Here is a 27016-nt window from a genome sequence, read left to right on the forward strand (position 1 = left end):
GCCTTGTGGAATTAAAGGTGATCTGGGGGGAGGTTACTCCTGGCTCTGTCTTCCCTCCCTTTGACCTTAACGATTTAAAATACACACACAAAAACATCACAAAACCCCTAGGGACACAATGGGAACAATCAACCAACAATGTCACGTATTACCCTCAAGTAAAAAGGACTTCAGTTTTCTCAAGAACATGTGAATTTCTGAATTTCATCACTGACAGTATCCAGCTTTTCAGAGAAACATTGCATTTGCACCTCAAATGGTTTCCAACTGTTTTTCTGGACATGCTTGCTCAGTCTCTTCTACTGCTTATTTATTAAACTCCCTCTCCCCACCCCCCACCATCCAGGGTCTAATGTTGACCCTGTGGTGTCTACAGGCAATCCCTACGTGATAATTCCAACTATGCTGAAGACTTTCAGATCCACACTTCTAGCTCCAGATCCCAGTGGACATTCTTCTTTCCTTTCCCACCCAGGCCTTGGTTAAGGACATAACCATCCAGGGCACCTATCTGGATGGTAGATCAGTTTATCGTCCGATTCTTGATTTTAGCTCAGGTCATGATCTCACAGTTCATGAGTTTGAGCCCTGTTTAGGGCTCTGCACTGACAGTGCGGAGCCTGGTTGAGATTTTCTTTCTCTCTACCCCTCTTCCCCAACAAATAAACAAACATTAAAAAATTAATGTTTTATTACTTGGATTAAAATTAAATAAAAAAAGAGAACATAACCATCCATAACCATTCATCCACTGAATTCTTTCTTTCCCTCTTCACCAACCTTCCATGCATCTGTAAATGGTAACAAGTTCTGTTATCAATGATTCCTTAGTAATGATGTTTAAATCTGTCCCAACCTAAATTCCACTATTTCTGATTGTTTTCAAGGCTCCTCCTTAATGCCACTGGACCACTGCCACACCCTCCAGAATGGCTTTTACACTGTTCTAATCCATCTTTCACAAATTCCCCAAACATGGGAATCACATCTGAGCCACTTATTCATTTGCCAAGAAAATACTAAGTTTCCTAGTGAGGTATTCAAGGCCATTTACAAGTAACCTAATTTCTCCTTAGTCTCCACAATGTTCCCTGGGCTCCAACTATGCATAACCACTAATCATCCCTGTAGGAGATCTTTGCTAGATCAGTTTCTATGGGACTACCCATTCTCTTTCTTTTCCTTCCAAGGGTCCCTCAAGTTAAGCTCAAAAATACCATACTATAGAAAGTATATAGGGCCCTCTAGGAAGGCATATTTTAAAGACTTACAGCTACATTTATGTATCTGTCTTTTGCCTTGTTGAATACTAAGTTCCTTGAGATTGGGGATCATGCACATTCATTTTTACATTCCCAGGAATAATAATAAAGCTTACACAGGTGAGTATTCACTAGGCATTTGAAAAATAACTGAATAAATGATGATGAACAGAGAAACTAAGAGTAAGCTAAAAAATGCACGGGGATAAATTTTGACCAATAATTGGGACTTTGATTTAAATATCTTTTTTTGCCTTCTTCTTCCAGTGAACACTTAAGCAATGAGTCTGGATGTCCAATTCACATACTGAGCAAACTATGCAGGGTTCTATCTGACTTGATCTTTGAGTTTACTGATTTACTACTATAATTCCAACCATAAATAACAATTTAGTTGTGAGTACACATAAAATTTATGAAAATTTAGTATATCATATTCACTTTCTTCTATCTTATAGAAAAATTAAGTTTATATACACTATATGAATCATTAGAAGCCTGTAGGATTTAACGTGAAATCATGTCAAACTACTCTCACTAACTCTTATTAGCTCCTAGGTTAGTGGAAAAGATAAATGACATAGATGTAATACATCTTCTTTTCAACAAAGCATTTGAAGAATCTCTAATGGGATGTCTGCAGACAGGAAAGTGAAATGATAGGTGAGAGGACACTTAGATGAGTTTATGATGGTCAAACATACTAAAAAAACATAACAGGGTGTTACTACATCTGGTTACGTTCTTGCTTTAAAAAGCATCCCATTGAAGAGGATCGAGCACAATTAACTGGCAAAATTTATATGAGACAGGTTAATCTGAGAATGGAGAAAACTGTCCTAACAATCACAGATGCCAAAAAATAATGGAGATGTTTTTTTTATTTGAGGAAAGTGATCAGTAAGCCAGTAATGTTTCAGACACAGTGAGTGCTCCATGTGACCACCTCATCCAACCAACTGGCAACCAAGCATGAGAAATGTCATCATGCTATTCTAGAAAGGAGGAGTGTGGGATTCAGAGAGGTTCTTGAGGTCATATAATAATGGAATGAGTGATCTGGTCAACTTCAGAGTCTGTACTCTTTCCATATCATTCTCCCTAGAAAGGGTACAAAATCATGAGCTTAATGTCTACTTATTAGTACTGTAAAAATGGTATTCCTATAATGGGAAGTGAATTGGGATAGATGATCTTCATTTTATTTCCCAAGTTCAATATCTTTTTCCCTTTAGAGAGTTTCCACAGAAAGAGCATCTTAAAAGACACTATGATATAAGCTCCTTGAAGGCAGAGAACAGAACGTCTTTCCACTCCATTATCCCATGCCCAGCACAGCACCTGGCTCATTACTGTAGCTTCTAACACTTACTAAGGACTTGTTATATGCCAGGCAATGGGCTAAGGAGATACTATCTCCTCTAAATCTTGTAATATAATCCCATGGGTAGATACTATAGTTACTCAACTTCTACAATGAGGAAACTGAAACTTAAAGTGGTCAAATTATTTGCTCGGGGTCATACACCAAGTTGTGGCAGATCTGTGGTTCAAATCCAGACAAACACAAAAATCCACCTCCAGAGTTCTAGTTGTAGCCACTGAACTACATTGTCTTTCACTACACAGACACATGGGGAAGATGAAACATACAACCATTTATACCTTCCTCTTTCTATTTATTGCCATTTATATATTTATCACATATTTATATATATTTCCATTCACTATATTAATTTGTATTATTTAATTTTTATTTATTTAGAAGTATTTGATCCTTCAGACTGAATCTTTTAAAACTCTGAACATATAAAATGTGGCAGTTTAAAGTGATTTTTGAGAAGAGAAACTATTTAAAAAATGGACACATGTGTTTTACCAGATACTGGGGAGAAGCACTACAAATGGATAAGTTTTGAACTTTATTCAAGGAAAAGTATTAATGGAAACACAATGGGCTATAAGCGTTCATCTTTGAAAAAGGAAAGCACGTAAGATTGTCTGGATAAAGCAAAACTACCACCACATTTTCTTGATCCTAATTTTTTGGAGAATTTTTTATGTGGTTCTCTGAATAAGATATGTGAATTGTAATCAGTACAAATCTAAAAATACAGAAGAAAGAGAAACTTTTCCAATGTTTTTTTAAAATACAAATCCTCAAAATAATTGGAGATTAAATTTTAAACTGTAACCCAGCAAAGGCATGTCCAAAGACAGGGAAGTCAACACACACTTCAAGAACGTCCTGGTGCTCATTGGTGATCTCATCTGATACAGAGATACAGGTCTGTAAAATTCAGGACAGCCAGCCTATTTTCTTAATTATAGCACATTGAAGTGGTCTGGAACTGAATACCAATAGGTGGCTAGAGTCTTGGGTAAGCATCGGAAATGCTAACGTTCTGTGCTGCTGAAGGAGACTACAGTTACCTCATGGCATCAACAGCAAGAGTCACATTCCAACCGTGTAAATGAAGTGACTCAAACGAAATTCTGTCAAACCAAGAGTATCCTTTTTTCATGTTATGCCACAAGGAATTTAACATGGTATCAGAAAAAAATGTGAGAAATGTGGAAGTCACTATTTAGAACTTTTTAAAATACAGGATTTTTAAACTCCTGATCACATATTTTTCATCACTAATTTAAAATCTCTGACCTAGGGAAAAAAAAAAGAGGTTTGTTTTTCTCATGGATCATGAAGTAGAGGCTATTTTAATTCTGTATTAGAGGTAGACTCACATGGAATTTACAGAAGTAGTTCAGCTGATGTGCCCTTTATCTAAGTCCCATAAGAAGGACCATCTTCTTTTTGTATATATTGAAGATTTTTAATCTCCTCAATGAAATGGTCAAATGACAATCCCTTGTTCTACAAATTTACGATAGCAAATAAAACAAAATTCTGTCATACATGATGGCCAAAACTGTTACAAAATCACATGTGACAGCAAAATTAATCTTTTATTACAGGAGAAAATGTTGTTTACTACATTTGACATTTTTCACGTGAATATCATTTTACTGTTTCCACATGCTAAGATATTTTCTTAAAGTCAGTGATTTTTTTTTTTGCATGTGGTTCAGAAACATTTTTGATTATAGCTGGTGAGAGATAAACTTAAGCTGTTGGTACGTACACTATGGCTTTTGTTTTGACACTTCTCTAGCAAAAGATGACATGTATGAATAACTTGGATCCTATTTTTTAAAGACTTTTTTGGGGGGTTGCAGGGAGGAATTCAAGGGCTATTAGACATGGAAATTAGTTTATAGAGAGTTTATCACATTTCCTCCCTGTAAAACTCATAAAAGAGTACAACAAAGCTATTTATATCATGATGCTTTAGGATTATGCAAGAGGAAGCTCAGCTTAATTAAAGGAAAGATGTGGGAGATACAAGGCAGGAATGGGATCAAGGAAACATACATAATAAAGGAGAATAAGGGTCATGATATTTCCTCTCCTGGATTGTTCCTATCTGGCTAGAAATATGCTGTTTATCCCATCATCATAAAACAAAACAAAAAAAACCCATAATTCACCTTCCTCTCCAGCTGGATCTTCTTTCCTTTTTGATTCTTTCTATGCAAACTCCTGTGGACCCATTTCCACTCTTTCTGCTCCCATCTCTTCAGACGTCTGTCCCCGGCTACTGGCAAGAGACAGCTCTTGTGGATGCTATCATTTCCTTTCAATTCCAATTCCAAGGTCACTTCTTTGTTCTCACCTCCCTCAAGTGAACACCAGTAGCATTTTACATGGTTCTTCTTATAAGCTCTCCTTCTTGAAGCCCCTTCTGTACTCTGTCTGTGAGGCACTCTCTCTCTGCACCCACCTTTCACCTATCTCTCCTTGCTTACTCTGTTTCAGCAACTTCAGCCTCCTCCCTAAACATGTTCATTCCTGAGGCTCTGTACTTACCGTTCCTCTTGTCTGGAATGTTCTGTCTCCAGATTTCCCTCACTTCCCTCTCAAGTCCCTGCTTATAGTCAGACAACCACCTCCTACAACTCGCTTTTTGCTTTGCCCTACTTTATTTTTCATCTGAGCCTGTACCAGTCCTGTTGTGTATGAATTTAGCTTCAGAAGGCCAGGATTTGGTTTTATTTACAACTCCAGTGCCTGGCATAATAGTAGTCACTTAATAAATACTTGTTGGATGACCTCAGTAAGGTATGTGGACAAGTCATAAGTTCACAGTGAAGAATGCAAAACCAGTGTTCAGAGATGGGAGAAAGTAGAAGGTGGCACCCCAGGGAACAATTGTAAAGGCAAATTAAAAGTTGAGGGGTGCCTGGGTGGCTCATTTGGTTGGGTGGCCAACTCCTGATTTTGGGACAGGTCATGATCTCACGGTTTGTGAGTTCAAGCCCCGCATTGGGCTCTGGGCTGACAGCGCAGAGCCTGCTTGGGATTCTCTCTCTCCCTCTCTCCTTGCCCCTCCTTCACCTGTGCTTTCTCTCTTTCTCAAAGTAAATATTTTTTTTAAAGTTAGATAAAAGCATTCTTGACTTCTGATCTCCTTCATGTTTCCCAGGATTTATCTCAGAATCTCCATTCCCTAGAGAGTCTACCTTAGGTTGGAGAAAACTGAGTTTTAAATAGTCCAACTAGGAAATTTATTCTAGAGCACAAAAGGTGAAGGGTATGGCCTTGCTAATACTGGAAGTATTAAGAAGTTAAATCAGTTGTGTAAATCACGGTGCCAGTAAGGGCACAGCTGGAATAACAGATGATGTGGCCTAGGCTGGATGGGAAGCTATATGAATGTATGAATGGATGGATGGATGGATGGATGAGTCAGAAAAGTCCAAAGAGATTCTAGAACAGTTAAAAGAACCAGGAATATTAATTGTGTCAGAATCTTCCTAGAAACCTTAAATATTTGAGGACAATTACATAGACAAGGGATTGGATTTATTTGTGTGGTTCTAGAAAGAGTAGAATTAGGGCCAGTGAATACAGCCAGTCAGCCAGATATCTGTTCATTTTGTAATCCTTTACCCGATCCCCCTCAGGCTAGATGGATTACAGAATTCAGAACCTTTCTAATTTCAGACAGAAATATGGTATAAAACACTATCCGGTTGGGTCAGATATAGCATGGAGTAATCAAACATGTTAATATTTCTGTAGTAAACATATGAACATTCATACTAAATGGGATGAATAAAGACTATATATAAATAGTCTCATATAAGTTGAGTTTGTCACAAACTTATGAAAAAAAATGTTTGGTTTCAGAGGTGTTTTGGATCTCCAAATTGTAGAAAAGGGATTATAGGTCTGGACTATAAAATTATAAATAAAACTGTATCTGTTATAATACTTGTTCTCAATGTTTATGAACTCCATTATTCCTATTAGGGAATTCTTTAAACCCTCAGGTGGAAAATAGGAAATGGCCATTAATAATTAAGAATTTGGGTGTGAACACTTAATTCTTAACTTTTATTTGATCAGCATCATTAGGAAATTTGTTTTTAATAACTACTCACAAATGGTAAAATATATACTTTATGGGAGTCAGCATATATTTTTTTCTTTTTTACATGGTCCACCAGCTTTCTGATGGTCATGTTCTCACCTTTCTTAAGCTACGAGGTTGTGCATGGTCCTTGAATCTCAGGTGAATGTTTGAGACACAATAAGAGACCATAACCAGTGGTAAAGTATTCTGTGAGTCCTTTGTCTTTTTCTTCATTAACAATAGATGAAGTAGGGAGCTTTAAAACATAGGAGCCAATTTAAGCTTTCTTCGTAATAACATCATTTTCACTTACTTGGATTTGTATTTTTTCCTGAATGGTTATGTGTGACTTCCAATAATGCCCCATCCATCCATCTGCTTGTCTGCCCATCCATCTGTTCAGCCATCCAGCCATTTATCCATGATATTAAAATAACAATTACCTTTCTGTCTTATTCTCTAATTAGTCCGTAATGTCATCATTACCTATCTTTAAGTTCTTACTTTAGTACTCTGTACAATGGTTCTTTTATTTCACCTTTGTAAAATGAAAACATTAAAAAATAATCAAAGGCTATAGGAAATAAACCCATGTACCAACTCAATATGGAATTAAAAGGGCTTCTGCCCTAAAAACAACACATGGATTTAAGAATACATTAATATCCATAACTAGAATAACTTTTTAAATGAAAGCTTTTAAGTTATCTGTGAGCATCTGAAATTCTCTTAACTGCTAAAATACGCTTTTTCCAACTATTCTTCAACTTATTTACCTCCTCCATACATTTGGAAAACTTTAATGTGGCCAAATAGAATTTTGTTAAACTTTCCTAAAAAGTTTACCCCTAGGCCATAGGAATTCAAACCAAAGAGGTTAATTTTTAAAAATACTTTTATCTCATAAAGTTAAGATATGCTTTATTTCTGATGTTTTATCCTTGCAAAATATGTATTGCCTAAATGTATAATAATTAGATTTTTCAAATTTTATTTATTATTTTTTTAAGTTTACTTATTTATTTTGAGAAAGAACATGTGCAAGTGGGGGAGGCGAGAGAGAGAGAGAGAGAGAGAGAGAGAGAGAGAGAGAGAGAGAATCCTAAGCAGGCTCCATACTGTCAACATGGAGCCTGATACAGGACTCAATCTCACGAAACATGAGATCATGACCTGAGCTGAAGTTAAGAGTCAGACACTTAACCGATTGAGCCACCCAGGCACCCTGATAATTATAATATTTTAAAGATTAAAGACTTAGTACTGCTATTCCTTTCCTTTTCTGTACCCAACAAATTTTAGAGGTTGATCTCTACACACTTTTGTGACAAATTAAAGTTTAGAGGACTAGAGATTCTCACATGCAAACTTCTATTTCTGGCTATTTTAAATTCTAAATAAAGGTCTCTGATTCTGATAACAATTTTGATCTGTGGTTTTCTCCCACACCACCAAGCAATTTATTCAATTCTGACACAGAGATAGCATCAGATCCCACAGGTTAAGGCTCAGCCCCATAAGACTGCATGCCCCCCACCCCCATCCCTGCCTCACTTCAGATGTCTATAGCAAGAGCAGGTTACCACCTGTGTTTCTGACCCATGAGCTACAGATGGAAGGTTCCAACAACCCCCTCTTTGGGTTCAATTAATTTGCTAGAACAGCTCATGTAGCTAAAAGAAATATTTACTTACTAGATCACCAGTTTATTATAAAAGGAAATAATTCAGGAGAGCCTGATGGAAAAGATGCATAAGGCAAAGTAGGTGGGTCCTGTGGGATTTTAGGAAGGCTTTATTACATAGGCATGGCTGATTAAATAATTGGCCATTGGTGATTGATGCAGTTCCTCTTCTCTTGTCAGAGGTCAGGGGATGGGATGGAAAGTTCCAACACTCTAATCACAGGATTGGTTCCCTGGCCATCTTTAGGTGACCTAGGGGCTTTCCAAAAGTCACCCTATCACATAACAGAAGACATCTTCATAACTCTCATCACTTAGGAAATCCCAAGAGTTTTACAAACTCTGTGTCAAAAACTTGGCTGAAGACCAAATATGTATTTCTTATTACAAACCACAATATTGCAATGCCTATAAGACATGAATATTCAACATATTCTTTTGAAAAAGAGTGAATGTCTACATGATCTAACTTAATTTTATGTTTTGTTATTTTTCAAAGTGATGGTAAATGCAGCCCAACCTTAAATGTCCATATTATAAAACAATAGAGAAATAGTAATAGGGCTTAAATATATGGAATAAAGTACTAATTCATTAATAGGACTATAGAGTACTCTGTTTATTAAAAAAAAAAACCAAAAACTAAAAATGTTGCATTTATATCATGTCTAATTACCGGGTTCTGCTACACATGATTATGACACAAGATCACCCCGATGGAATACTAAGTCAAGGATGCTACTGCCCCAGTTCTCCTAATTTGGTGGAGATGAGGGTCATCTTTGGGTTAATGGAACTCAGGAGATCAGGCCCTCTCTAATATGACAGCCACCTTTACCTCCAGGGCACTCTCCCATCATCTCATCTCCCAACAACTCTCCAGAAGCACCCCAAGGCAGAATAACATCGTGAAACCCAGGAAGAGGTGGCAGTGACCTCATGACTGCGGGTCCGCTCTGCTTGCAGCAAAACAGCTATGGCCTCCACTCACACACCTAGAATTCTGTCCTCATGGAGACTACTACTTTCTGAAAATCATTATTTCATTATAAAAAGCCAGAAAGCTTGAATCTGCCTAAGTATCCAAAGGACAGGGCAGGCCTACTTCCTGACTGCACAGGATACCTCCATTCTCCTCTGAGCCTTAGTCTTTACTTTGCCAAGTATAACCATCAGTGAATTCCATACAATGCAGTAGGGGACGCAGCTCAGGGTTGGAGAGGACTGTGTGCCCTTTCTGCAAATGCTGAAGTGGCATGACCTATGTAAGGCACAGCTATTCAAACAGGACTTTATATAGCTCAGCATCAAGTTTTAAATCATTCAAGGAAGGAATCTGTAAGGACACATACCAGCCTTTCTCCAGAGAGAGATCAATGAACTGTGGAGACATGTTGGCCAGGAATACTTTCTTTCATCTAGATTTAGAGTGTGACACACGGGTACCAGTCTAAGTGTTATTCCTAAAGGAAAGAGCAGTCTTTATAATCAGTTGGAGGTGGAACATGGCCAGGGCTGCATGGGAGAGGATGGAGACAAAGCTGATGGATTATTTAGAGCATGTTTAACATTATTCAACACGATAAAATGACAGATGAACTTGATTAAATAAAGTTTTCAAGCTTAGAAAGACATCCAAGGCATCAAGGATCCTAAATGTTTCATTATAGATCTTACTCAGGAGACAAAAGCAAACTAAATCCAAATGGGATGAAATAAAATTAAAATGCTCATAGGTTTCATGTAAGACAACATTCAGAAAGGGTGAGCACACAAAACTTTGTGTATCTATATACTGATAATATTATAGTTATAATTAGAAAACCTAAATTGCAAAAAAGAATACCATTTCTGGAGTTATATTTAGGTATAATGCAATTTCCTTTTTTTTTTTTTTTTTTTTTTTTTGGTCCAGTAATATTACTAGTCTTAAAAATCGCAAAACCATAGGGGCACCTGGGTGGCTTAGTGAGTTAAGTGCTTGACTCTGGGTTTCGGTTCAAGTCATGATCTGGCAGTTTGTGGGTTCGGGCCCCATGTCTGACTCCATGCTGCCGATGAAGAGCCTACTTAGGATTCTCTCCCTCTCTGTCTGTCCCTCTGCTCACTCTTTCTCAAAAACAAATAAACTTTAAAGAATTGCAAAATCATAGCTCCTAAAACTCCAAGAGCATTAGAATTGGATATGAAATTATAATGTACACAAAATATTATGTATATACAATAATCTAAATGATGATTATGATTTATGATTTAAAGGTCCTTTTAAGGAGGAATAAATTGTAAACAACAGTTTTCTTTTTTTTTTTTTTACAATTTTTTTAATGTTTATATATTTTTGGGAGACAGAGTGTAAACTGGGGAGGGGCAGAGAGAGAGGGAGACACAGAATCCGAAGCAGGCTCCAGGCTCTGACCGTCAGCACAGAGCCCGACGTGGGGCTCATGAGATCATGACCTGAGCTGAAGTCGGATGCTTAAGGGACTGAGCCGCCCAGCACCCCCAACAACAGCTTTCTATATAAACCAAAGAACCCAAGCTTACTATACCAACTTGCCATGATGATTGTCCAATCAGTAGATACTTGAATTGACTGGAAATGCCAATATCCAAGACCACATTCTTTGGCATCAACATGGTTAGTCTTCACTGAGTGCCCACCGATCAGGAAGTACCCTATTATTTCTTCATCAAAAAAGTGCCTTCTTTTCCTGGGCTCAGATTCCATTCATGAACTAGTAGTTGCTCATGGTTCAAACTGCAAAGCGCCAACTGTTTATGACAAGCAGAAACAAACACCCTGAGCAGCACCTTGGCCAGAAGGCTTGTGGAGTGGGGTCCTGAATGAGCACCCCAAAAGGCAAGAGAAGGACTAGGGCCATTACAGTGAGAGGGTGAAGGTTTAATTAGAAATCAGGCTTTACCCCACAGTAAACACAGACAAATTTCTTTCCCTTTTATTTTCATTTATTTTAACCATTTGTTATATCCCCTATTTTTTGTGATTATTTATCACTTCTTTATCAGAAACACAGGCTGAGAAAACTTGACAATATGACTCCTATATAGATAAGATTTGAAAATGTTTATTTACAATAGATGAATAACTTCAAAATACATGCACACATATACATACATAATATCTAATACATTGTGTGTATTTTAAAAAATTTTTTATGTTAAGTATGTTCCACGCCCAAAGTGGGGCTTGAACTCATGACCCTGAGATCAAGAGCTGCATGCTCTACTGACTGAGCCAGCCAGACACCCCATTTTTAACATGGCTTATGATTTCCTGAAATGGGTTTACACGGGAAAAGCACGGGCCCATTTCATCATTATAGAGTCAAGCTATTATAAACTAATCGTCTGAGTTAATGGGGATCTTTTTGATTTTGGAATGAGCTATGCAATTTCTTTTTCACAGTTTTTACCAGCAGATTTATCTCTCAAATTTTGATTTATGTAATATTCATGTTCATAGTTAAAAGATTTGTTTTCCATGAATACATACTGAACTCTAAGGGCATAGGGGATAGATAGCCCAAGAGTGTACCAAGAAGGAAGACAAAGGAACTTTTTTGTTAGGACGTCAAAGCAATCAGCAACTTAAACAGATCACTGAAGGTGGTGAGCACATCCAATTGTGGTCTGTTTTTATGCTTAGAACTATAATGTGAGAATTCTATTTATCTTAAAAAAAAACAACAGCTTTACTGGGGTGCCTGATTGGCTCAGTTGGTTAAGCTTCTGACTTCAGCTCAGGTCACGATCTCACAGCTTGTGAGCTCCAGCCTCCTGTAGGGCTCCGTGCTGACAACACAGAACCTGGAGCCTTCTTCAGATCCTGTCCCCATCTCTCTCTGCCCCTCTACCACTCATGTGTGCTCGCATGTGTATACACACACATACACAACAAACACACACACTTTCTCTCTCAAACATAAATAAAAATTTTTAAAAAAGCTTTACTGAGATATCATTAGCATACTATAAAATTTGGCCACTTAAAGTGGACAATTCAATGTTTCTTTTAGTATATTCACAGGGTTGTGCAGCCATCTAATTTTAGAACATTCCATACTCCCAAAAGAAACTTCACTCGCCGTCCCTCCACACACCACTCTCCCCTCAACCCCCAACACAGCTAATCTACTTGCAGATCCTATATATTTGCCAATTCTGGACATTTCATATAAGTCAAATCATACAATATATAGTCTTTTGTGACTGTCTTCTTTCACTTAGCCTAATATTTTCAAGGCTCATCCACAGTACAGCATTTATCAGTGCTTCATTTCTTTTTATTGCCAAATAATATTCCATTGTAATATTCACATTTTATTTATCTACTCATCAGTTGATGGACATTTGAATTGTTTCCATCTTTTGGATATTATGAATAATACTGCCATGACCACATGTGCAAAAGTGTTTGTGTGGACGTATGCTTCTACTTCTCTTCGGTATAAACATGGGAGGGAGTTGCTGGGTCCCATGGTAACTCTGCGTTTAAACTTCTGAGGGGATGCTTGACTGTTTTCCAAAGTGGCTGCAGTATTCTACATTGTTGTCAGCAACATGAGACTCTCACAGGTACTCCTCATCTCCCCCAACACTTGTTATTGTCCACCTTTTTCTCGCCATCCTAGTGGGCATGTCTCTTTGTGGTTTTAATTTACATTTCCGTGATGGCTAATGATACAGGGCACCTTTTCATATGTTTATTGGCCATTATACTTACTTTCTGAAGACCATTCTCCATCTGCTCCCTACAAAGACACTGAATAGTACCTAATTTTTTTGTATGTCCTATATAAAAATACATATTCTTAAATTCCTTCAATACTGATCTCCATTCTTGGTTCCCTCCACACATACCTCTTACCCCTCCATTACACACACACACACACACACACACACACACACACACACACACTCAGCACATGCTTTCACAGCTGATTCCTTTTAAAATTGGATTTGGTGCTTTATCACGGTTGCTTCTAAATCTTAACCAGACTTCAGCAGCAAAACCAACTAAGTTAATTGCTATTTGTCAAACAAAATAACTACCAGCATGTCTTGGTCTAACCTTTGCTTCAAATCTTTTGTAGAGAGCAATACCTAAAACACTGCGGAGACAATCTCTTCCATCTTTACCTCTCATGACTAGTCTCTGATTATCCATTATTTACTTTAGAATTCCAAACTTTTAAGAAGCACTTTCCATTTCTCTAAAACTTCATTCGCATTACTGGGAACAGAGGTGGTGTCAGAGTGGAATCCTGAAGCAAAGCAGGTGGAATTCTTTGTTTGAAGAGGTCAGAGTCAGCATGGAGAATATCATAGTGGGAATGAACTGCGGGAGCTTCTTGCTTCTTACATTTTTCACTATCTTAAAAATCCAGGCTCTCGTAGAAGCCCACACAAACCTAAGAATTTGTTAATTTGATATTGTACAAATCTAACATATCTAGACTTCCTCATCCACTAGATTATAATCGTGACATTGTTTGAGAATATCCTAACGAAACTTAAAGTGACCCCTTAAAAATACCATCTTGCTTATAAAGGAACAGCTTGTGTAAGAATTGTTTTCAGCCCATATAAGCTACATGATGTTATTTTTTCATGGGCAATTTAAAATATCTACTCCATGATGTAATTTTGATCCAAAATGGTTTCACTACAAACTTTGCTAGGACATCAAAAAATATTTTTAGCAAATGCTGAAGAAAAATTAATAATTGCTCAGTTAACTTCACAAGCCTTTACAAACTTACTGGAAGGTACAACAATGTTTATTTAAATCCTTTTTAAAGCAAAAATATCTTTGGACAAGCTACTTTCTTGGCTTGGTCCTGATTCTCTGATGGGGAGCTGGAACCAGAAACTCTAAGGGTGAGTTTCTTCCGTTTTTTAACATGAGGCTTTTGAGAAAGGTTTTTCCAAGATTTAAAAAACATCTCTTGGAACATGGCAAGGACAAGAAATGTGAAGATCTTTTTCATAATGTTTACCTTATGATTTTAAATCATTCTTGGAGAGCAAAGTTTTAGAAAGTATATTTCTGATATCCAGGGGGTCACATCTTTTTCCCCAACCTTGTCTTTGGAAATCATTTTAAGATAGAAAGGGAAAGTTTGCATTCTTGATCTCTAACATCCTGGCTAACACCAACTTGTCAGTATATGAGCTTAGACTTAGAATTTTCTGACCCTCTATAGCTGGTACAGGCTGCAACATACAAATAGCAAGTTCTTATTACATGAATCACATCAGGTTATTCCTTTTTTTAAAAACCCTTTTTGATGACTTTCTATTGTGCGCACAGTAAGAGTCAATCTCTTACCATGATCTCCAAGAGACTAAATGATCAGGCCCCTGCCTATCCATCAAATTCATCTAATGACCTTCACCTTTCTTGGAGTGCACCCAACCTTTTTTGCCATGTTGTCTGGAACTTCCTACATCTCTGCCTGGCAGGGTCACACACAATGTTGCCCCTTACCACCCTGCCCTTTCACATAGCTGCTACCTCAAATTCTTTAGGTATCAATATAAATGATGCCTCTTCGAAAAGGCTTCCTCTTACCGCATTTTAAGGCACATCTTCAAAAATGGTTCATTATTTTCCTCATGTTACTTATTTCAACCTGTAATTTAAAACCGTGTTTGCTTTTTTATTGTCTGCTTCTCTACTAAAGTGTAAGACCCATACAGCCAGAAAAATTGCACAGCACACAGGACATAAATAATTTTGAATAACTAATAAATAAATGAATCATCTATTATGTCTTAATGCATACTAATTTCTCCTTTGGCGAATATAGATCACCTTCCCTATACATTCTCAGGCTCCATTAGCCACAATTCTGACTCTTGTCAATTGTTGTACTAAAGCTTCTGCTATAGAAAGTCAGAAGTAGGAAGAGAATTTCCTTATGTGTTGTTTCTCTAGACATTGATGCCTGAGTTAAAGGAGAAAATGGTTGGCCAAATTTCTTTAATGCTGCACTGCAAATGCAGTAAAAGAGGCAATTTCACTTAGGTATCCAACAAATACAATACATAACAATAAACCTTCTTTCCTTAACTCTATTCTTCAGGTATATTTTTCAACTACTTTGAAAATGGTCACTCTCTTCTACCCTAATAACCTCGTACTTAAATCTGAACATATAGCTCACTTAAATAGAAATTATGGAAACAGGAATGTTAACATGGCATGAAGTGCTCTCCAATTTAATGCATCACCTTCTAAAGCCAAGCATTCAAATCCCTTTCCTCTAATTTCAAATTTCAGCTGGGCAGAAACCAGACTTGATTGCCACATGCTTGTGCAATTAGAGGAGAAGTTATCCTTTCTCCTGGTTCATCAAAGACTACCTGTCTCAAAATAAAATAAACCAGTAACTTAAGTTAGACAACATTTTAAACACAACCCTTACTAATGCCACAACTGATTTATTAAATTAAAATGTCTTAAGCCAACTAAAAATAAGATTATGATAGGCCACACTGCACACTATGGTGTTGGAGGCCCAGTTGCCTAGAATGACCTTACTTCCATGGACTGCCTGTGAAAATCCATCCCTGCCTCCAAACTCCCTGTTAAAAATCCTCTGGACAGAATAACCCTTCACCCCTGCCCCCAGGTTCTCTACCACATATACCACCACACCCATGCTAGGCTTTAGGTCAACGAAGACAGGACCTTCACCACATGGACATGAATGTCTCCTGTGCATAGTAAAAACTCCACATGGAAGGAGAGGATAATCACAAATAGCTTCACATAGTTATACAGCTGAAGCCTGCCTAAAAACTGAATTCCGCTTACAACAGAGCAAAGTGAGAAGTGAAGTTGTTTTGGGCCCCATTGTCTTCTCCCAGGACCACAGTCCCATCAGGGTCAAAAAGCACATGTATTCCCAATCAATCTGTACTTCTTTCCTCTAATTAATATAGCTCTTGTTGTCCAAGCTCCACAGGGCCTCATTGATGGCAAGGTAACACTGATGCTACTGTCTTCCTGAAAATAAGAGATAAGGACTGTCCATTTCCTGACATATTAGCAATATGCTCTGTGAGGCCTTTAGAGAGATGTTTGGCAAAGTAAATATTGGTTTATTCCCCCATCTTCTGGAGATATCCAAGATCAATTTTTTTCAATTATTTTTCACATATTTTGTGCTGCTCCGTGATAACAAGTCTAGATTCCTTACTGACAATTGTATATGCCTACTTCCAAGTATATATATAAAAAGACACTTTTTCTAAATCATGACAAAACTAACAGGTCAGTTGTCTAAAAGCATCAAAACAGGAATGCCTTTGTGTATCATGATGAAAATAGGAGGGATAGACTGTGTGAACATTCTCAAGCAAAAGTTCACCCTTCGACTCAGAATCAAGATGTTTTACCTAACCAAAAACTGAGTCACAAAAATGCCTTGTATTTAATGAATATGTTCTTGAGATGCTTAACATGCCTTATCAATATGTTACAAGTACCTTATAGATAGTCATGATCAGGATATCATTTATATTAAATGATGGAGAAACATCCATTGAGCATTTGACATATAGACATTGTGCTATATACTCTAAATATATTATCTCATTTAGTCTACACAAGAACACTGCAAAACAATAAGGTATTGTTAACTCCATTTTGCAGTTTTGGAAACTATGACTTTCTATGACTAGGCTGTTAAGTGAAAGAGCTAACTCAAAAATCCTCATGTGTTCCAAACCCCATCAATTAGAAAGAGAGCAGACCTTTTTGAGACCTTCCACAGATGTGTAGAAATTCACCATTTCTAGAAATATATTCACTTACTCACATGAGTCATCAGGACAGAGCCAGAAAATACAAAGTTACTACCACTCTATACTCAGAACCAAATAGAAATGATGGGGTAAGAAATATTTTTACAGGCCTAACAACCTTAAAGATATTATTCAATCTATGAGTTCCAAATTAGATGAAGGAAAAGTGGATCAGAAAGCAAACATTCAGTCACATTATGAAACCACTGTTCAGATTTTTTCTACCATGCTAAGACATTCTGCTAATTATACAGATTATTTTTTTTTAATTTTTTTCAATGTTTTTTATTTATTTTTGGGACAGAGAGAGACAGAGCATGAACGGGGGAGGGGCAGAGAGAGAGGGAGACACAGAATCGGAAACAGGCTCCAGGCTCCGAGCGGTCAGCCCAGAGCCCGACGCGGGGCTCGAACTCCCAGACCGCGAGATCGTGACCTGGCTGAAGTCGGACGCTTAACCAACTGCGCCACCCAGGCGCCCCTATACAGATTATTTTTAAAGGCTTAATAAATTTGGGGTAGTATATTTAATTTTTTGGAAACTGTTCTTCTCTAACTCCAGTGACTGCGGTGAAGGAAACTGTCAATCATGGCACCCCTCCTCTCTGCCTGTACAACTGGGTCTGTGAACTATTTTACTAACTATGGTACCCCACGCCTGATCCAGAGTTGGGCACAGCTCATCTGGAGTTCTTCCTTGGAATTATTCTAGATGCTGGAGAGTGCTCTCACCTCCTGGGTTGTGAGAATGTGAGTCATGCCTATGACCTATGGTCATGGGACCACCCTTAAATAAACAGCCTTGCTTGGAAACTAGACTAAACCACAGGGAGTGGTGGCAGGGGAATGAGAAGGGGAGAGCATGAGAGTAAGAGAGAAGCAGAGAGAGGATAAGGAAGGAGGAGGAGGAAGAAGAGGAAAGAGGATAGATATTTAAGAAGACAGATAGTGAATGACAAGCACAGACATACCTGGCTAACCCCCACAGACTGCAGTTAAAATTTCTGTATTCAGAAATCTACACACAAGTTCCATCCCTGCCCTTCTGTGGTTTGACTGTCTAAACAAAGTCTTTCCTTTTGTTTAAGGTTTTTTGAGATTTTTTTTCTACTTATAGTGATAAACTTACGCTATGTAAGAAAGCATGTTCATTACTTCATAAGCAAATTCCGATTCCTGTGTCTGTGTCAAATACAATGATGCAACAAGTCAAATCGGCAAATATTTATGGAGACCATAAGAGGGAAAAGGCATTGTGGCTTAGTGACAGTGAGAGCTACATCAAAAATGAAGACACAAAACATCTCTTTGGTAAATAAAGACTAAAATGCAAATACCACAATAGTTACGGTATAAAATAAAAACAGACACATCATTAGGCATTATCGATGTATGAAATTGACTGAATAAAATATGCAGGTAATAAATACAGGGTACCAAGGAGGGAAAAATCAGGTTAGAAAACAACACTCCATTTTAAGCCTCTGTCGTGCTATGTGAAGTTCTACTCTGAATGACACAGACTGAACCAGCAGTGTAACACCCTTAACTGACCACATCCCGTTTCCTATCAATGTCTGAGGGTATGAAGCATTCCTAAAATATCCTTCTATTTATCTACAGAAAATATGATACAAGGCTTACCCCAGGACAAGGCTGGCTTCATGGGTGTTGTTTGTGCACTTTTGGAAGTGCTCTGTGCTTGGTTCAATGCTTTGCTGTCTTGAAATTTTTAAATAATTTTTATAACAAGGGGCCCCACATTTTCATTTGGTACTGTTTCCTGGAAATTGTGTCACTGGTCCTATACTAATGAAAGAGACACATTTTCTACAAGTGAGTCAGACCAATGGTCTTCCTTATCAAAACAACAGCATTTGCTGGGTAGGATAATATATTTCGGAAGTTAAAGGGCAAAGAAGCACTCACTCACTAGCCTCATATTCCTTAATCTTCTATTAAAAGCAAATTATTTTGAAAAAATGAGAAGTCTGGAATGAAGAGCAGTTATAATCTGCCAATTCACAACACTGTCATCAAGTGGTGAGCAAAGTCACCAAATGTTGCATCAGAAAGCAAAATCATCAAGGGTTGGGTAAAAAAGCCATGGTATAGGGGCACCTGGGTGGCTCAGTCAGTTGAGCGTCTGACTCTTGGTTTCAGCTCAGGTCAAGGATCTCACAGTTCATGAGATTGAGCCCTATGTCCAGCTCTGTGCTGATAGTATGGAGCTTGCTCTCTCGCCCTCTCTCTCTGCCCCTCCCCTACTCACTGGAGCACATTCTCTCCCTTTCTCTCTGTCTCTCTGTAAATAAATGAAGAGTAAAAAAAAAAAAAAAAGGGCCACAGTAGAGTCCTAGGGCATGACAAGCACAGGATGAAGGACAAAAGAAGCATCTGGTTCGTTTATGAGATACCTAGCGAAGAAAAGCTAGTTGGGGTCATGTTAAATGCACACAATATTACAGAACAGTGGATTGGTATCAACAGTGATCCCTAGAGACACAGCTCTACCTCATAGAGCACAGGCTAGATGAGACCGAGTATCACTGGGAAATTGTGCAACTGAATTAGTCAGTCTCAACAGTTCCTCGGAGACGGCATCTCACCAGCTCCTGTAGAGGCATGCAGAGTAAAGGCAAGCTACAATGAGAGTGGGTACCTACCTTCTTGTCTCAGGATCCCTAAAAGTAGCACCATAGGACCCTGCCAGCCTTCTGAGATTTACTTATTTCTTTGATATGTTATCAGAACACCTACTCCAAAACTATAGCTCCATCCATCCTGTCTCATTGGCACCTACCTCTCATCATTTCCACCCTCATTAAGGAGTCCAGCCCCAGCCATCAAACAAATGGCTATACACGGTGAAATACTCATCTGTTTGATTTGTACACTCATGTGACTGAGGTGTCGGCCCTTTTCCAGGGGAACAAGTTGACATTAGAGATGAAAAGAGGCCTGTGGCGAACCAGTGAGGGACCTGGAGGGGAGTTGTAGGTAATGTGCCGAGGTCAAAAGAAGATTCCTCTTTACAATTTTCCAAACTGACAGGCTTTGCTTAGTAATTTTTTTCTGAAAAGATAATATATAACTAAGTCTGAAGGGAATGAATGATGGTTTAAATGGGCTTGTAGTTTAGGAATTACCTCTCCTATCTATCTCACCTGTATGGACTTTTGACTAAATTGCATCTTTTAGGTTAACCCATAATGATGGACTTTGAAGTAGAATACTCTCATTATCTTTAGAGTGGATGTTTAAAGTGTTTTACTTCTGTTCAAACCACTCTCTTTTTCCATCGACTATTCACTGAGGTATACTTTCTTCTATGATAAGGCTATGGAATCTAAGTGATGCATATGAGTTGGCATTCATAGCATAATCTATGTGCTCAATAAATGCCAGCAATTAATTTCAACTGACTTAAGGATATATCAGAATCTACTTATATATGAAAACTAGGTAGATAATCATGGTTTTGTATGTAAGGAGGACAGGAAGCAGAAATTGTGGAATTTTGTGGTATGATGAACAAAGTCCCTTAGGATATAAGTTTCCTGAAGATCTAAAGCAAAGTCATTGTTAGTGCAAGGATATTGGAAAATATACTAATTGGTTCAGTATTAGGATTTGGTTTACAGGGCTGATTATGTTTCTTTTCCATTCTCCCACTAGACCCAGCTATTTAGGGCTGCTGTCCTGGGAGGGCTAGCTTTCCTCCTGAATTAATATTCAATATGCCTCTATGGAATATCATAATTAGTGACAGAGACTTTATTTTATGTACTTAAGAAATTTCCCTTCATTCCTGAAAAAATTTACTTTAGGAAATGTAGTATAATTCTACAAGAATCTTGAAAGATATTTTAAAAATATTGATCATCGGTTTCTTGGTGACATTGGGCAGAAATTTTAATACAAATGGTGAAATTTCAACAATATATCATGAATTGAGCAAAAACAAAAGAAAAATGAGTCATCTTACCTTTGTAGTCTTTGCTATTGGCCTTTTGAGGTGAGTAGGTTTATCATCTCAGCAAGGTTGTTCCACTCCACTTACATGATCTGCTTGTGTGTGGTTTCCTCATCAGAGAAGTTGTTTTACCAGACAGTGGTCCTGGCAAACCATCTCCTCAGCTATTCTCTGTAGCATCATAGCCTCTACGCCAACCCTTCTTACTCAAACTCCAAATTTTGCCAAATCTCAGCACCCTGTTAGACTTGATAATCCAGGTTGAAGGCCATCTAATTTTTCATTCAGGCTATAAAACTTGGCAACCCCAGTGGTGTCACACCTAATAAAATACCAGTTTTAAAATGCCATTGTGCAAATGAAAAAAAAACCTACCTTTCTTGTAGAATGAGTTTGTTCTCTTTCTTCCAAAAGTCTTTAAAGTCAGAGCTGAATTCATGCCAGATACTGAAGAAAACATTTGGGGACACTTCCTTCTCTCCAATTTTTGGTTTCATGAAGAAATAGGCTGTAGTCTCCAAAAAGCTGTCAGAGCACACACACACACAAGCATAAAAGCTATGATTACTTTCCAATATGGGATATTCTTTCTCCATCCAAATGTTGATTTCATTCATGTGCAGTTATTATTACCATGAGAACTCAAAATTTGGAAGCATCAACAGTAGTCTCCTATGGTTTCATGTTAGAGTTTTGGATACAGACGGTAGCAGCTGATAAGAATCCTCCCTATACTGATAACTATGCCTGGTCCAATTCCATTTTCAAAGTTAATCACCAAGTGCCTGACATATTTCAGAAATAAACCCTGTACTCGAGCTGGGACCTACTGAAAATAGTGGGTCTATAATTTTTTCCAACACTCTAAAAAAATGAAATATCAGCCATTTGTCCCCAAACTAATATGTATTCTATATGTATTTAATATCACTACATACATTTTGGCTTCCTACACTGCCAGGGAAATAAGAAAGTGAGTTCCAGAAAATGGTGACAAGTGTCCCATCAGATCATGGCAATCTCACTGAGTGGATACCAATATGGCAGCCAGTACTGTGACAGTAGATTGACAGTGCCACTCTTCAGAAGGTGGTGCTTAAAACTACAACTACATGAAGCTCAGAAGAGTTTCAAAAGGCCTGATTGACAGAGAACATACAACTAATAAACGGTAGATTTAGAACTCCCCAAAGTCTTCTGTTCCCATAAAAAATGCCCTGAAAAGGACCTAGGCCAATAAAACTGATAATGTCATAGAGAAGCGACGTGGGCAGCTGGTCAGAGTATGGCCAGAGTTGCTGCAAAAAGTGACATTCCAGTAACCTTTGCCTCTCTTCCCTTTCTTCCCCCACTTTGGTAGTGGGCAAGCATTAATACTGATACACAAAGACCGAGTTTGATTTACTATGAAGTAAAATTTTCTAAGGCAACTTAATTTTACCCTATTGTATTGTTTAAGAATATGTGTACACACATATATACATTAACACACATCTGGGTGTGTATTCAGTTTGTCATATAGCTGATTTCAAATCCCTATCCTGAAAAAAAATACGAAAAATATCTCATTGAGATGAGCACTAATAAAATGAGATGCGCAAGGTGAATCTGCTCAGAAGATAAAGGAGACTGAGCATCACACACAAAATCAAGAATTCTCAGCCACCTTAAGAGTTACCAGAGGGCTAGTCTGTATTGTTTTTAAACTCGCCTTATAGTGGTCTCTGAGCAGCAAGATTCCCAGGGACACCAGCGTTTAGATTCTGGGATGACAGAATTTAGATACAGATTTAGATTCAGATTTACATTTACATTTACATTTAGAGATGAGAGCAATTTTTTGATCAAATGTGTAACTCCTGGGAATCATATATTTCTTCCTAGTTAGCCTAGTAGGAAAAATGACACAGGAAAGAAAGTCAATTCTGAGAAAGAGTCAGGCTGTGAAGGGGATATTGTGTCTGAGAATCTGGCTGCTGTGAGCTATGGTAATGACATCAGGATACCTCCACAGGAGGTATTGATGGCATGAAGACTGCCAGGAGAGTGACAGCAGGGAGCAAGAGCAGTCTAAGACATATCTGGGTCATATTTTATTAAAACTGATAACATATAGACATACTTCCCTCCTGGGAAAACTGGTAATTCTCCTTATATGCCTAAAGACTATTTATGACCTAAATGGCAGAAATCAGGTCTCAAATCCTTGACTATCCACTTAGTCTTTACCATCATTTCTCAGTATTTATGCTTTGTAAAATTTATTACAGACCAAGCCAAGTCTACTTGGGCAGACATATCTAAGTTTTAATAGTTGGTTCATCTGTGCAGCCACTTACAACATTTTGAAAGTTCTATCATGAGGCAGCATGGTATAAAGGAAAGAATATAGGATTAAGAATAGGAAGACATCGGATATTGAATCTTGACTATCTATATGAGCAAACCATTTCACATCATCTGACTCAGCTTTTTCACCTGTAAAATAGTGAATGTCATAAGCAATTTAATTCCAAGGAACATTAATTTCCAAAGTGTTTGTTAAATGTTTTAACGCAGGAAAAACTTATTTTGTATTGCATATTATTTTACATTACATATATTCTATATTAAATATTAAGAAATATAAATATATATTTACCAAATATTTTCTCTAAACTGTACTAATTGAATTCAGGTTGATTTATTAATAAAATCTTATGTGATCATGTTCCCTGCTATTTTTGAATTATTGGCATGCAGAGAGGTTTGCAATACTAGTAATAATTATTCTAATCATTGAATAATTTTCCCTTGGCTTTGTCCTAAATTGCCTACATAGCTTTAAGAAGATAACAATTTTTGAATTTCAGTTTTGAGCTTTTAGTTTCTTCATCTGTAAAGTGGAGGGTATGTCTGCTTTTCTATATATCATAAAGATGAAATGAAAAGTACTTGCAAGTTATAAACTAAAATAGAAATATATGTATTAACTTTATAAGGAGCAAGCATTTTTCACTAAAAACATTCTATACACAAAACTTAATAAATTTGTGGGACATATTAGTATCTTACTATTGAATTAAAGTCCAGTGTGAAATTGCTGAACAGAATGATTCCCAATGATGACAACCTATGTACTTAGTCATTTCTTTGGAAGTGGCCACAGTGAAAGACAAGTGTCACCTAAGTATGACACAGAGAGTAAAGAATTACCTCAGGACCACAAATGCTGTCCCAACTCTATTCAACAACCCCACATCCTAGAATAAAGCATAAGCACTTTTCAAAACCAACCAAACAAATGATAGGCAAAAATTTCTACAAGTGATCAGAGTATACCAGAGGTATTTTTGGTTATATAATCCTGTCTATATTAGGTGGCATTCAGCTAATCCAAACTTAAATAACATGAAAGATACCCATTTGGTTGATGGGTGGAAGGGATAGATTGTATTCTTTCCAAATTATCCTTTTTTTCCCCTAAATCTGAATCCAGGAGGGTCCCATCCACCATACAGTAATACAGGAACACAAAAGAATGTGGGCATTTTATCTGGGACCTTCATCACTACTGGCTGCTCTGTGAGGCTCTCTCGAAATAACTGTGACACGCTAGGAGCCAGTAGTGAACAGAACTGTAGTTATCACACTAAGAGAATATAGCAATCATAGTAAAAGATGACTTCAGAGGTCACCAAAAATCAAGAGCCCTGTAATCAGGATTCTTAAATAGCCCTTTCTGGAAAAGATCAGTACTACACTTCTTTTACTACAAACATGGCACAAATATACTGCTCTGCAATACAACTGAGGTAGCCACAGAGTTCTGAAAACATAGTTCCAGCAGAATTGTTTTGAAATTTCTCTGAATCCTCACAGAAAAACAGAGAAAGCAACTGAGATATTAAAAATCAAAGCTAATAGGAAAATATCTGCAAAAACACTGTGTCCAATAGCACCACAAACTTCAAAATGCAAACAGGTGGGGGGCATCTGGGTGGTTCAGTTGATTACACCTCCGACTTCAGCTCAGGCCATGATCTCGTGGTTCGTGGGTTTGAGCCCAGCGTAGGGCTCTGTACTGACAGCTCAGAGTCTGGAGCCTGCTTCAGATTCTGTGTCTCTCTCTTTCTCTGCCCCTCCCCAGCTCTCTCTGTCTCTGTCTCTCTCTCAAAAATAAATAAACATTAAAAAAAATTAAATGCAAACAGGTGGGACAAACCACTGACAACACAAAACCCAATTCATAACATCATCTGTATAGGAGGAGGCAGAGGAAAATAATAGAGGGACCCCTAAAAACAGAAGAACCCCTGAATCACAAACAGGCACTCTTAAAAAGTGTTAAGGGCCAATCTGAGGATTGCAGCTGAAATTGGAAGGGGTTTTACGCATTTTAACTCATGGAAGAGGAGAAAAGATCTAGAGTAAGTACTGAAAAGGATGGGAACAGTCTGCAATACATGAAGTCTTAGTACTAACCAAGAGAAACTCCCTCTTATGGCAAAGCTCTGCATTGATAGAAAATGCTGGGAGTAGATGCAAATTGTGCAGGATAAACACAGGGACAAAGAAAATAGAAAATGCAGATACATTAGAGGGGAAATTTTGCAGGCAATATTTTTGTTTTATTCTTTTTTGCCATTGTACACAAGCAACAAAAGAGAAATCTCTAGAACAGTGAAACTACTAAAGCTATCCTCATTCATCTATATCTTCATCCTAGAAGTTCAGTAAAAATAATTTCATATAAAAATGAGGAGAAAAATATTGGGGCAGGAAAAAGTATGCCACTCAAACACTAAGCATAGCCATGTTGATGTGGTTTTATTATCAGAGAAACAGACTGCAAGACAATATTATTACAGCATGATTTCATAATGATAAAAACATCCCATTTTCAGGGGCGCCTGGGTGGCGCAGTCGGTTGGGCGTCCGACTTCAGCCAGGTCACGATCTCCCGGTCCGGGAGTTCGAGCCCTGCGTCAGGCTCTGGGCTGATGGCTCAGAGCCTGGAGCCAGTTTCCGATTCTGTGTCTCCCTCTCTCTCTGCCCCTCCCCCGTTCATGCTCTGTCTCTCTCTGTCCCAAAAATAAATAAACGTTGAAAAAAACATCCCATTTTCAGAAAGACGTAACAGTCCAAAATATGTATGCATCTAATAAGAGTTTCAAAATACATGAAGGAAAACCCACAAAACAAAAAGGGAAAAGAGGTAAAACCTTCATCATAATTGTTTATTTTAACATCCTTTCTCAGTAATGGACAGAACTAGAAAAAAATCACTAAAGGATATATAAGTTGTGAATATTATCCACAAATTGACCTACTTCACTTTTACTGAACACTGTAATCAACAATTAGAATATATGAGAACATATGAAAACCTTCACCAACACAGATCAGATACTGAATCATAAAAGAAGTCTCAATAAATTTCAAAGGACTGAAATTATCCAGAATATGTTCTCTGACCATAGTGGCTTTAAATTATGAAAAATTTAAAATGGTATATCTAGGAAATCTTCATTCTGGAAATTAACTAAACTGCTATAAATAACCCATGGGTCAAAAAAGTAATCGCACATACACACACACAATCACAAAAGAAATTAGAAAATATTTCAAACTGACTAAAATTGAAAACATAGATATCAAATATATATTTGGGAGCAGATAAAGCAGTGCTTAGAAATTTGGAAGTTTAAAATATCTATAATTAGAAAAAGTACTTATAATTAGAAAAATAAAGGTATAAAATGAATAATGTAGGCATCTACCTCAAGAAGTTAAAGAGAAT

General features: G+C 37.5%; 1 protein-coding gene across 1 annotated transcript in view; it reads right to left on the reverse strand.

The window, feature by feature from the left end:
* The window catches only part of FMN2 (formin 2), a 393365-nt gene that overhangs the window by 9173 nt on the left and 357176 nt on the right, over positions 1-27016 (reverse strand). The window contains exon 17 of the mRNA XM_047841608.1: positions 21610-21759. Coding sequence (XP_047697564.1) covers positions 21610-21759 — 150 coding nt within the window. The remainder of the gene's footprint in view (positions 1-21609; positions 21760-27016) is intronic.

The sequence above is a fragment of the Prionailurus viverrinus genome, chromosome F1 (assembly GCF_022837055.1).
Source record: "Prionailurus viverrinus isolate Anna chromosome F1, UM_Priviv_1.0, whole genome shotgun sequence".
Classification (NCBI taxonomy): domain Eukaryota; kingdom Metazoa; phylum Chordata; class Mammalia; order Carnivora; family Felidae; genus Prionailurus; species Prionailurus viverrinus.